Source organism: Gopherus flavomarginatus, chromosome 15, assembly GCF_025201925.1.
Source record: "Gopherus flavomarginatus isolate rGopFla2 chromosome 15, rGopFla2.mat.asm, whole genome shotgun sequence".
Classification (NCBI taxonomy): domain Eukaryota; kingdom Metazoa; phylum Chordata; order Testudines; family Testudinidae; genus Gopherus; species Gopherus flavomarginatus.
The window spans coordinates 29,432,591-29,446,429 of NC_066631.1; the positions used below are offsets into that span (position 1 = coordinate 29,432,591).

Here is a 13,839-nt window from a genome sequence, read left to right on the forward strand (position 1 = left end):
AACCAAACCTGGTCACTTCCAGGTTAGTTTTGTTCAAAATAGGCGTTAGTCTTCTGAGAACATATTTAGACTCTATGAACTGCATGTAAATCGCTGCGTGCATTAATCTCATTTGTCATGTCTGTATTCCACGCTATAAGGAAATACGTTGATTTTGATTTATAACTTTGAAAATGTTTGCGCTGCACTTGTGAACCCAGACATGGGAACTGTCCTCTTCTCCCCCCGACCTTCAGAAAACAAAAGCTTTGTTAATTGCTCCATCCACCCATGGAGAAGTACGTGCAGAAGGTCTTGTCTTATTGATTTGAATGCCGGGAGAGGGACATAAAAATAGCTGACATGAAGATTTTTCATCTATGCTGTTTGAACTCTCACAGGGCCAGAGATATTGAACTAAGGCAGAGATCCCCAGGGGTTACCTGTGGATCCACCTTGAAAGACATTTTGAATTGACAGGTTACCATGTCTCTGTCATCTTCAGGAACCTCAGATGGTAACTCATTTGTGTGTGTGTTTGCTAGTTTTAACCTATAAAAAACTCTTATTTCTTTTTCCTAGTTAGTAACCCTTTAGATAGTTTATTAGAGGATTGGCTACAGGTGGTGTCTTTGGTGTAATATCTAGGGTACCAATTGATCTGGGTGAGTGACTGGTCACCTGGGACTAGAAGCAATCTGAATATTTAGTGATTTTTGGTGTAAGTGTCCATTTGTCACTAAGTCCAGCATGCCTGGGGGGGCAAGACATACTAGACGGTCTAAGGGGACTGTTTGTGACTCCCTGGTAAGACTGTTATGTGAACTCCTGGAGCACTTGACTGGCTTGGTGAAATCTAATTACAGAACATCCCACCAGTCTGGGGGGGTCTGCCCTGTTTTTGACATTCTGCCCTGAGGTAGGCACTCAAGGTTGTGAACTACTCCAGACAGCATGACAGGGGCTTCTAAGCAACCTCATAACACAAAAATACAATAACCAAATTAACAAGTCACCCTCCTCATTTTCAAGGCCACAGAAACAAAACAAATCCGCATAGAAAATTTCTTTATTAATAATGGTGGAAAAGGGAGGCAAGAAAAAAAAAACAAAATTGAAAACAGGAATTTTCTTGTTTAAGAAATGAGTGGAATGTTGGTGTAAAACTTAAAAGGTAACTTCTGAGCATTAGATTTCTCTTTCTCCCCCCTCCATTACCTAGTATCTGTAGTCAAGTTGTTATGGGTGTGTTTGGTTTGTTTGTTTTTTTTTACTGGAAGCCCTGAGTAAAATATATTTCTGTGAGTCATATTAACATCTTTCTGGAACAGTTAATCAGTGGATATAAGAAGCTCACTCTTTTTAATCTATAATAATTATTATACACTGCTACAAAATATGGAGGCCAAAGAAAACAACTGTAAAACTATCAGTTGTGGAAGTCTACAAAGAGCTGCAGGTTCCCTCTCATAGTCCTTTGAAGATCAGGATGTTTGAAAAAAATATCACAGAAGGTCATAAATATCGGTAAAGCCTTTACGATGCTAGACAAAAAGTATGAGGTTATGTTTGAAAACAAGATTCTTCACACTAGATGGAATTACATGGTCCAGCTGCCCATTATATGAAGCACCCTCCTCTTTTCAGACTAGTCGAGAGGGCGAGGTCCGAAAATCCCATCTAGTGTCGCTCGTTCCACACACACACACAATTTCTTTTCCACACAAAGTCCTCCATCGAATAGTATAAAAATGAATTAGAAAAATAACATTTGCAAGAAAGCCAGCAACAGTTTATTTTACAGAGAACAAAGAATTGCCTGGAAATTCTTCCGGAACTATATGTTGACCCTAACGGATAAAGGCCCTAGATTTCCCACCAAGTAGAGTTCAAATCCATAGGTGCTCACACAGTTTTTATTCAGGTAAAACTCCCATTGATTTCCCCTAGATACCTGGGTAAGGAGCCACAGGATTTGTGCCATATAAATGACTGCTCATACCATATATCATTAAAGGCCACTATTCAAGACCGGCTTATGCCCCAACATTTCATTCCGGATCTGTCACTCACCCTGAAAGCTGGGTCATGGATTCTGATCAAGCTCACCTCTAACCACTACATATGTACTTACTGTAAGTGAGAGCTACTAAGCAATTACACAGTAACTGAATGGTCCGTTAATGTAAAACACACTGTACTAAAGCGAATATGTTTTGATATTAGAGCTGGGCACCATGGCTGGTATAACGACAGGGGTATCTAACGTGCCCACTTAATAGAAAAATAGCCCGTCGCGTGTTGAATCAATTTCCAAATCAATTAACGTGGTGAGCTGATGAATGGAGATTGTCCATTGCTTTAGCGTTGTTTAGGAACGAAGGTCTGTTTTTCTAGGGCCCGAGTTCCTGTGTTAGACACCTGCAGCACCGATATCGGGAGCCGCTAGAACAGACACATCTTGCTTCTCACCTTCAGGGGTTTGCATGACGGGATCAGCAGCCCCGGGGCATTCTTTGAGCTCTTCTGGCAATGACTCATTGGCCTGTTGCACGTGCTGAACTTCCTCAGGGGAGGGAGGTTCTTCTCCTTTGGCCTCCGTTTCTGCTGTGCAACTTGGAGCTGGCGTCTCTTTTGCTGGTTCAGCTTTCTCTTGGGGAGCCGCCTCTTCTTTAGAAACACACTCAGCTGTTTGTTTGTCGTCCTCCACTTTGGTCCCTTCCTCCTGTTCTTTTGGGGGCTTATCCTCTATTTTGGTCCCATCTCCATTTGCCATGGAGACCTTGGCTGGGGATTTCAAGTTCTGGGCAGCAGCCAATATATCAGCTTGCAGCTGTTTGGATGAGTCCATGGGCTCCTCCGTGTGTGTCTCAGGAGCCTTTTCAGGAACTTCACTGAAAGCTTTGGCACCCCCCGACCGGTCATTCTGGTCCACGTACTTCTTCTTAGGAAAGGAGGATGGGTAATAGGCAGAGGCCTTGTGTTTCTGCCGGACGATGACAGCTGCACATACAATGAAGAGCAGCACAAAAACTAAGGACCCTACCACAATGATCAGCAGCATGTACTCTTTAAGGAAGTTCACAATCCTATCGAAGATGTTGATTGAAGTCGAGGTGCCATTGACAGAGTTCACAGCTATAGTCCCGGATGTAGGATTCACTCCCAAATTCACACTCGCAGAGGGGAGGATGGAGGCACCCGGATTGTCTCCACTCCCACTGTGATCATCCAGGACAGTTGCCTGGTTGCGTGTCGATCGCATGGTGCACAGAGGTGCCATGAGCATAAGGAGCATACAGACCGTAGCTGAAGCAGCCATTTCCCAGACAGGACTCTGCCACGAACAGAAAGAAAACAGGGACAAGTTAGTATCTGTCCTGGGCAAAGTTCTGATGCATGGTCTGAGGTGCCTGGGAGTTGTGACAATGGTCAATGGACAATGACAATGAGTTGTGGTATGGTGTGTGCTTTTGGGTAAAGGAATGACGGGTGTGACCTGGCAGGTGGCTTCACTTTCCATGCCCTTGATTTTGAGGTTTGTGTCAGGTACATTGCTTGTGAAACAACCCTGACTGCTTCTCAACGACCATTCAGGTGTATTCATTTCCTAAGTTTATTTTAATGCTTTAAGTGGGGGTGGTTAGTTTGCAGGAGGGGCACAGGAGGTCCATCTCTCTGCTATGTTTTATGTAGCTAGAGTATGGTGGGGTTTTATTTTGGGACATGGGTCTTTAAGAGATAGTGGTCACCGGTAAAACAGGAGGGCTTCCAAGGAGAAATTTCAGAGACTTTCTATTAAAAATATATGATGTGAAACCAAACAAAACCCTGCCCAAAAATCTCAAAGGACACAAAACTAACCCAGAGTGAAATTTCACATGGATTGGCCTCAGGTTTTTGGAGTGAAACAGGAATTTATGCTCCACCGTCAACCCACATTAAGACGTAACTTTAACAATGGAATGGCTATCAGGTCCCTCTATAATAAATGATAGAGAAAGGGTGGGAAAAGGAGGTCTCAGGACATTATTGCTTTAAACATCAGCCAGAGCTTTAGGAAACAGTGCGGCAGAGAAGCCAGAGGAAGCAGCTGCACTTTCTTGAGCTGTCTTTCTTAGCTGGACTTTGCGATCAGTGCCCTGGCCCTCCACACCTGCCTATCCTGAGTAATTTTCATGATCTTGCAGAGCGCACATGGCTACTGTTGATATTTCAGCACACCCCCTGCCCATGCCCTCCGCACCGCTAGCTACATCACAAGCTTTTTATTATTCATGTTGCATAGATGTACTGCCCGTAGGAAATCGCCAACGATAATGAGCAAATACTGCGTATGACAGACGCCAAAGCAGAGTCGTGGCAATGGGACACATGCCCCTTGCCAGAGCCGAGTTCAGATCCTGAGCCCAGTCCCTATGGTGGATCACCATGGGCTAGGAGCACTGTGGAGGCAGCACACTGAATGCTGAGGAAGATGCAAGGAGCAGTGAGTGACTCACTCTGGCCAAAGCTTATGTATCCTCAGTTTGGGAAGGGGAGAAGAATGTGAGGACCGCATCTCCACACGACCAGACGCAGGTGGATGTGCATCCAAAATCTCCTACACAACAAGCTGCAAACCCTCTACTCTGTTTTGCTTCCTTTTTTCATACGGAGGACGATGGGGCCAATTTTCAGGAGCGCTGCTCTGATTTGCACCTCCAAGAAAGCAGGGCTGGGATTCAACCCATTGACCAAGCTGTCTGGAACCTCCCCAGCCAATGTTTCCGCCACCCACTGACTAGCAATGACATTCAGCCAGTGGAAATGAGTGACCGTCAGAAGATGTATCACCACCACCAAGCCCAAGGAATCTCGCAAAGGAGACCACCACAGGATCGTTAACTCAGCCCCGTGTGCCTGGTGTTTTCTAACCATGTGGCCCTCTGCTAGGAGGAAGCCTCCCAGCCTACCAGTAAACAGGCTGCACAGTTTAAGCAGTGGTTTGACGCAAGACCTCCAAACACATTGTATCCTGCTTCCTGGACGAGGCCCCTGTTCTGGAGGTTACAACCCCTGGAACTCCCAGTGACCTGACTTTGCTTGTGCCAGGCTATTTCTCAAACCCACTTTTAACGAGGGGAATGGCTGTATGGCTGGGAGGCTGATGCTGTACAAATCTCACTAGACCCTGGGAAGCTCTGTGCGTTCTAGCAGCTATAAAGATATTTCTGGTGGAAACCAGACCTGGCCATAAATTACTTTAAGTGCCGTGGGGCCTGGGCATGTCTCACAACAGAAAGTGCATTTGCAAAAGATAACACACAAGCACACCCTAGGAAACTGACAAATAATTCCCGCTTGCTTATTTTTATGGGGAAGAAGCTGTATGCTGCACTCCCCTGTCGATAACAGCTCTTCCCGGCCATGCGCTGCAAACTTCTTTACCAGGCAGAAGCCAGAGGGGGAAGCCAGGAGGCCAGGCTCTTTAAATAGTAGTGTGTGTGGTGCGTTTGCAGCTTGAGGGACTCTGAGGGGTCCCTGGGCCCTGAAAGGCTCGGGCCCTGGGAGAGCAGTCTGTAGATGGGTTGGGAGCCTGCCACACTGCACCATGTGGATGTGGGTCTGGGTGGGAGGGGCCCCAGTGCACACCTGCCCAGCCATGGTTTTAGGCAGGGGCCCCTTTAACTAATCCCTCGACAGTCGGTGGCAGCAGGCCATGCCCTTCCAGGTACAGCTCCTTGCTGGCAGGCCTTGATAAGAAGTGTCTCAACCTCCAGGTTGCTAGGCTAAGGTATGCTTGACTGGTTGCTCTTGCCACATAATTGGGCAGAACACGTGGCTGGTTATAACACCAGCGGATGGCACCAAAAGATTGGATTTATCACCCACCCTAGAGGTCTTAAAGTCGTCTGGAAAAAGTAGGGGAGTATCTTAATCTGGGAGCAGTAGTGCACCCTGCAGCAACCCAGCTTAATATAAAACACCCTTTCTATTGCCACGTCTGCAACATCTTAGGGATTCCACTCTCCTCTCCCACAACACACACCCGCACACACACACACACACACACACACACACACACACACACACACACAGCACTGCCACCCCACCCTGCCGTAGGACTCTCTCGGGACAATTTTCAATAACAACATCCGAGAGTCACAATGTGCAGCTTACATTATCACATTCAAAGCAGACACAGCAGCTACCAAGCAACCCCTTTTAAACGTTTTATGGTATTGCTTTTGCCATTTCTTTCCAAAATAACGAAAGCATGTTGATTATTTTAGGCACTGAGTTACTTGCCAAGTTTCATTTCTTAAAGAAAAAACAGCCCGAACTTGGATTTCATTTTTGTGATTGCAAAGAAGCATTGTAAAGTGCAACATTCCATCAGTTTTTCGCTGATGTATTTTAAAAACAGATGAAATGATTTTTTTCCCCTTCGTGTTATTTATAAATGCATGGCTGGGGTGGGAATGCTGCGTGCCAAGATCCTAGCGCGAGCAAAATTAGTTTGGCTGATTAATAAATTCCTGAAACCTGAGGTTGACTATGGAAACTTTGAACAGACTTTAACTACAGAAGGGCAAACGTGCAGCTCCACTGATCCATCCCACACTTTGTTTACTAATTGTTAGAGCCACGTGTGTAGCTGGAACAATGGTGCAATGATGAGCAGCCTCATGCATGGTTAGAAACAGATTCAAACAATGATTGAAGTCCCCTTGGGCATGATTGCTGGGAATAGTCCCAGGATGTTACCACTCTGAGAACATCCACGGCAAGTTTCTGCTACACTGCCCCTCATCCCTTGGATGGAGAGACCACAACATTTGTAGCTCATTCAAGTTTGCAAGCCCAGGAGTCAGGACAGCACTTACCCATGTGCTAAGGTTCATACCTATTCAGGAGAGCACTTGAATACCTGCTTAACTTTAACAAGTGAAGTCCCATTGAATTCAATTGTGCTGCACTGAATAGGCCACTAGGAGCTAACCAGCTCACTTCACATATTCTATCATTTATTACATTTTACACAAATGGGCATAAAAAACATTTCAGCTCTATGGCTGGGAGAAACTGAGTCAGGGGCTTTTGGGGCTAAGAGCTCACATTTCCAGAAGCGCTTGCTGAATTGCTGCCTGAGCGACCTCTTGCATGCTGATGGAGAGCCAGAGCCCTGTCCGGAGTAGTTCTGGGTTTGAAGCGTGGCTTTCTGTGAGTTTGGAAAGCATGAGAAGAGCAACAAAAGAAACAGAGGAAAAAAACCACAGCAGTAATTTTAAGCGGAGTGTAACGTGGGTGCTGGAAGATGTGAGCTGCACATATGAGCACGGTCAGCTTCAGAGAACTCACTGTTGGAAGAGAGATCACAGACAGCTCCCTCCTCTGCCAGAACTCCAGACCACGGGAGGAGAGGAGAAGAAACTCTCCATTCTATTAGGGTCAGAAATGGGACTTCAGGCACTTCCTCCCAGTCTAAAATCTGTCCAGATGGCCCTTTTCAGACCGGTTGCTTTGGGATAGCACTGCTGCCCCAGCCAATGCCAAGTGTTCTGCACTGCAAGTGTTGTGATTTCCTATTAGATCGTTACTGAAATCTGGGGGGTGATTTGTTCCATCTGGGCATGCCAGGCTTCAAACCTGGGATGGAACTAGTAGAAGCAATTCTGCCCGCAGCTCCTTGCAAGATTATTCACAGCACTCATGGGACAGCTGGTTTGCTTTAATAAAAACCCAGTGGAGCTTCACCCATTCTTTGAGTTGATCCACATTAAAGGACAGGGACAATTTACACAAAGGTTTCCCCTCCCCACACTCAATCCCTCTCCTAAATTAGCAGGCTTTGCAGGGCTAGGAGAGATTCTCATACATTTAGGATTGCCCTGATCTCCAGAGCATCGTGGTCAGCACAACCCAGGCTGGTACCTAAGAGAGACAGAGAGATGTTTGCAGGCTCATCGCTACCAGCTCCATGACCAAGATCCTCCCAATGACCAACACTTCAGATTAGCACCTACTGGGCCAGGAGACTGTACCCAGACACCTCTACAATGCCTCGATTGCCACTATCCTCGCTACAAACAGCATTTCAGAGAGCCCTGGAGAAAAACTGCCAGCAGGACCACTTAACATATATTACAGCTATTGATCCAGTGGAGGACAAGAGGGTAACGTTTGCCAGGTGCCTATGAGAGCAGTGACTTTTGCTGTCTTGACCTTGTGTGCCTTGAACAGAGGCATTACAGGAGGACCTGACATGTTCAGCAAACAAAGGCTGCCAGTGCCTCTTAGTCTTCATCAGGAATGATGTAAAACAAGAGGTAAGATGCACTTACATTTGTCTAGAGGAAATGATGCTGTGCCCAGCAGAGAAGGACGTTACACACGACCTCGGGCAATGCTTTGTACAAGTGATGTTTCCTTGTGGGCACAGGGGTTATATTAGAGCGATAACAAAGACCGTTTCCCAGCTTCATTGCTGACTTGCTGCCCTGTAGAATCTCTGCATTACACCAGTAGAAGTGGTGCAGCAGGGATGGGATGACATAGGGTATTGGTAACAGGGTACAGGTAATAACCAAATGCCGCCGCATCTGCCGGCCCTTGGACCAGCCTGTGTGAAGTGAGTTGTGGGTCTCAGTTCCATTACCAGAGTGACAAGTGCAAACGGCCTTTTCGTTGGTAAATCAGTGCAGGAGGTAAAAACCACCACCACAAGCTGCTGGAGCCTTGTCTGCACCACACCGATCCCAGGTGCGAGCTCTCTCTGGCTAATAGTGCGGGAGCTGATCTGGCAGCACCATTCAGTTCTCCCAGTCACCTGCCGCTGTTGGGGGATTAGCCCCTTCGTGCGAGAGGCGAGGTTAGCCTGGGGGGTTTCCTGCCCTGCCAGCAAACCCAGATTTCCCTGCAATCACCAAGACAGATATTTGGGCTCAGCAGGTGATGCGCAGTGGTGCTTAGTGAGCAGGGTTACATGTGCATTACCCTGCAGGAGGCAGGAACAGCTCTCAAGGTGTGTGGCGTGTGACCTCAGATCTCCATGTTGTTCTGCCAAAGCTGTTTCATGGCCTGACTCTGCTGCAGGTCATCACAACCAACAGCATTTCCCCTTTTGCCCACTCCCGAATTGCATGGGGGTCACTGCACCCTGCCAGTTCATATGGGAGGCTCTGGGATGGCAGGACCAGTGTAATGCCCCACCTCCCCCAGGCAACCAGCTTTAACACCCAACAGGAAAGACACTCTGGCTGCGGCGAGCAGTTTCTTGCTCTCCAAGCAGCATGGGCCGCAAGCCACCGAAGGATGATCAGTGACACGATAGACCAGAATGGACACCTGCAGCTTCCCTCAGGCAAACCACACAGGGAAGGGGTATTTCTCCCAGACGGGGAGCGCACTCCGCCCCTGATCTCACCTCTCCCCTAGGCAGCAGGGAATTCTGAAACCATCCAGATCCCAGATAGCTAAATGCTCACATGTATTGGCCCAAGGACTGGCACACACAGTTCCTCATGCCCTATAAGTAGCTACACCGACTCAGCTAGCTGATTAACTTAGGGAGGGGTTTCCCCTCCATTGTTACTGCTCTTGTGTGTTATCCTCCCCCATTCTTTTTGCTGGGATGGATTTAACCTGGGATCAGTGTAATCTAGACAGAGTTATGCAAGCAGACACTCCAATCCACACCTCAGCCCTTCTGTGTTGTCACTCCTCCGACCACCCAGATCTGCGTAGCCCACATGTGGTCAGGCAAGGTGTAACCTAGCATCCTCATGGTTGAGTCAGCCCTCAGCCAACATCTCACCCAGCTCTCACCACAGACCCACTCCTCAAGGAGAAGCGATCACACACCTGAACTCATCTGCATTGATCACTAGCTGGCTCAGTGAAAGAGCTCAGAGGAAGGATGGCTCTGGGGTTAGGCTGCTGGCCCGAGGCTCAGGAGATGAGGGTTCATTTCCCAGCTCTCGTGCCATCTTAGGCCACTCTCTGCCTCAGTTTCCCCATCTGTAAAATGAAGCTAGTGTCCTCCCTCACAGGGGTGTTATGAGGATAAAGATCTTGAGGTGCCAGAGAAGTAGCTAAAGAACGAACAGCCTCGCTCTGGGTTAGTTCTGCCATTAGCGGTTCTATTCTTCCCTCTCCGCATGCGATGAGCTACAAAGAGCAGTCGCCCGGCCACCCTGGAACGTGTCCACATTCCGTAGATGGGCAGCAGCAGATTTCCCTGCCTTCCTTGCCCCAGCAGTCAGCCCGCAGGGAACCCCAGGACCCAGCTGCACTCCATTCCCAGTGTGCCCGTCCCCAGTTTCAGTGCCCCCCACCCCATCCTATAGCCTTCGTTTAAAAAAAAAAAAAAAGCTGATTTTAAACAAAAAAAACATTTTGAAAAAAATTAAAAGAAAACAACAGAAGCTGCACTTCAAAAAAAATCCCACAGTAACTCTCCCCGAAATCTGGTTCCCATTCAAACACAGAAAAAAAGACCAGCATCTCTCCTCTCCCATCTTTGCAAAGAGGCTTTGCAGCTAGCAAGGAGGAAAGGAGCATGTGCTGCTGTGGTCACCCAGGTGCATGCTTGAGACCAGCTCAAGCTGCAAACTTTGAATCCAGATAGGGTGACCAGACAGCAAATGTGAAAAATCGGGACAGGGGGTGGGGGGTAATAGGAGCCTATATAAGAAAACGACCCAAAAATCGGAACTGTCCCTATAAAAATCGGGACATCTGGTCACCCTAAATCCAGATCCCAACTTCTCCAAAGTCAGCCAGGGAGCCAGGGTTTTGTTCTGAAGGCCAGAGTCATGGCAACTAGCAAAACAAGCAGCTGCTCTCAGGGGCGCTAGGGTCCTTCTAACCTGGTATTACTGGCCTTTTATTTATTTATTTTATTGAATCAAATTTCTTTATTTTGTGAACGCTTTTCCCATTTGGTCACCTTGTCCTCCAGCCCCACCTTCTTCTTCTGGACGCAGGTGCTGCACTGTGACCCTCAACTACAGACCAAAAAAAGCCCCGAGCAGGGACCAGCAGGAGAAACGAGAAGGCTAATGATAATTCCCACTCAGCCTTCGTTCACACGGCTTTATAAAGCACTGAGCAAAGCGGAGTTAAGGAACTCGACATGGGCCCAGATCAACATGATGAAACCACCCACACCCTAAATTCAGAGGGAGCTTCACAGCTGGAGCTAAACTTCACAAAGATAAGGGATAATATACTCCAGGAGCCGCAGGCCAACATCCTGCAGTCGTTATTCGGGCAAAACTCCCAGTGACTTCACCAGGAGTCTGCGCAGTATTGGAGCCACATTCATCTCACAGGCAGTTTTGCAGCAGCAGACCAGTAACCCTTGGCTTCACTACCACTTGGATTACACCGTAAGCTCCATTTGGAGTGAAGTTTTCCTCCACCCATGTTATTTAGTTCAGTGCCGGCCTCCCCTCCAAAGGGGTCGTTGGTATAGCAGCGAGAAGGCTGCACAGCAGCAGACTGTGACTTTTCTGGACCTCCTGGCTGCAACAAAACTAAGAAGCCATCTAGTAGCCTTGAGCTACGAAGGGAGCAGCGGCAGGTTTCAGCCACTGAAGCTCAATGCAAAGAGAAGGCCAACCCCCGTGTCTCTTCCCCCCACCTTTAAAATGGCACCCGACTCTGTTCAATGCTTTGCAACGTGCAGCCTGGCCAAAGAGAGAACAGGGGGAAGCTGCACATTTTCACTCTCTTCCCCTGCCACCCAAAAACCTGCCTGCACCCAGATTGCTCCCTGCTAGGTGGGTCGTCCTTCCCAGCCGTCGCACCTCTCAGCACATGCTGCTTGGGCCATGTTCCTTTGACCACAAGAAAATACAGAGACATGGAGCGCTGAGCACCCACTGCCTGGGCAGCCCATTGCAGCCAAGCGCCAGCCCTCCCCCAGCCCTCTCAGCACATTGCCCCCAAACTCTTGTCCAGTCACACCCCAAACCCCTCCCCAGTACTCTAACATAGCCCCCAAATTTCCTCCTGAGCCCCCAGCACACTCCCCTCCCCCCGAACACCTGCTTCAATCCACAGCAGAGATTTTTAATTGTAAAGCAAAGGAAACAAATCGAACGCAATTTTCCTCTGCTTGGCAACCCCCCCCAGCCCACTGAGTTCTGCTCCCTTCATGCAAATGCACATCCAGCCTCTCACACGCGCACCCTGCTTTGCCCAGGCAAGCTCAGTCTGCTCGCTTCAGTGGCACTTCCCAGAAGTTCCCAAGGGTCCAGAGCTAAGCATCTGGCTCCCTTTGTCTCTCCAATATTCTGCAAGCAACTCCAAGATGAAATCTTTGCTCCACACTGAACTCATTCCAAACAGAACTCTGCCAGCCTGCCTGTCTAGTTGAGCACACTCAGCTTGGTTCACAAATGAGCATGAAATCCTAACATCAACACACTGGGGGAAATGTATATACACATCTCTAGGGCAAAGAAAAACAGTAAAACCGGCCCAGGACTGTGCTGCAGTAAAAGCTGCAGTGAGGAGTTCAAAAAAGGAAAAGAGAAGGTTGCTGGGGAGGGGGGATCCAATGCAATTTTGTTTGTAGATTAAATATTGTAAAGCAAAGTGAAGGATCTGAAAGATGGGGGAGTTGCATGTACTTACCAGCTGCAGGTTAGACAGAGGCTAAAGTCTCCCAGCACCCTCCTGCCAGGGGGGTCTGTCTGCAGAGCTTGAAAGAATGTAAAAGCAAAGGGGAAAAGTTTGCTTGTCCTGCACTCCTTGCCCAGTTTCTTCTGGCTCCTTGGGACGGTGTCTATCTGAGCCCAGCCTGGAGCCCTCCTCCTCTGCAACCTTGAGCTCACTGACTAGGATCGCTGCTGAGCAGCTTGTTTTCATTAAGGCTGGTTTCATGTGGGGACAAGGGAGGGAGAGAAGAGGGGGCAGGGAGACCCTCCGTGTCTCCCCCGCCTGCTGGCAGCTCCCTCCAAGCTTGGGAAGCCCTGAGCTTTCACTCCCACATCTGCAGAAGAGCTGGGGGGGGGGGGGGCGGGCGGGCACGCAGAGGCAAGGAGCGTGTTCTTTACTGGAGATCTGTCAAAGGCAAAGCCTGAGCCCCAGACAAAAGCAATCTGGGGAAAGGTTTGTCTTTAATTCCTTCCAGCAAATCTCTCTCGCCCGTAGTGCCCCTTCATTAACCACCAGGATAGAACAGGAATCAAACACCCTTTCACAGCACCACTATTGAACTGATCTGGGAGCCTCCAGGGGCGACGATGGGGGCTGGGGGGGCTAATGAAGGCTTTATTACTTACTATGATGGAAAGTGTGTGGGGGGGGAATAAAACCTTGGCTGGCATGCCCGGCCATCCCTCCCAGCTGTTCTTCACCTTGTCCACGTGGGCGAATTGGCCAGGACATGAGCAGCGGAAGGCTATGGGTTTTTTGACATACTCCTAAGAAAGCCAAGTGCATTAGGAGAGCTGCCCATGGGTCCCCTAGCTACCAGGAGAGCTCGGCGACCAGGAACAAGCCCAGCATGATGGTCCCATGTGATCCCTTGCAGCTGGACATTTCTGAGCCCTCACTGTCAGGACAGGGCTCCCCATACAGAGGGTGGCCCCCTTCCAAGATAGTGCTGAAGGAAGATTATCTTCAGAGGGGGGCAGGTCACCTCCAGCATGCAGGAGAGCTATTGTAACCCCCACATGCTCTAGCCTCCACCCTATCTCCGCTCCTTCCAGTCCTGGCCTAGAGGAGCGGAGCCCACGTCTGCCAGGGCACCTGCGGTCAGAGAAAGGAGGGCAGCGTGCTGGGGACATGCACCCCCTCTGTTCTCCTCTTGGTTCCCTTGCATGCAAATCAATGGATTTCAAAAACAGAGGCAGTATTAGTCTA

General features: G+C 48.7%; 1 protein-coding gene across 2 annotated transcripts; it reads right to left on the reverse strand.

The window, feature by feature from the left end:
- Nucleotides 1-1,030: 1,030 nt before the first annotated feature.
- Nucleotides 1,031-12,888, reverse strand: TMEM119 (transmembrane protein 119). 2 transcript variants are annotated; one of them, XM_050924231.1, is made up of 2 exons: nucleotides 12,607-12,888; nucleotides 1,031-3,316 (listed from the first exon to the last, which is right to left on the reverse strand). In XM_050924231.1, the coding sequence occupies exon 2, from the start codon at nucleotides 3,299-3,301 to the stop codon at nucleotides 2,393-2,395; it is 909 nt and encodes a 302-aa protein (XP_050780188.1). In that variant the 5' UTR covers nucleotides 3,302-3,316; nucleotides 12,607-12,888; the 3' UTR covers nucleotides 1,031-2,392. The 2 variants fall into 2 exon arrangements, with proteins under 2 accessions (XP_050780188.1, XP_050780189.1); XM_050924232.1 differs by lacking the exon at nucleotides 12,607-12,888 and adding an exon at nucleotides 7,081-7,156.
- Nucleotides 12,889-13,839: the final 951 nt, after the last annotated feature.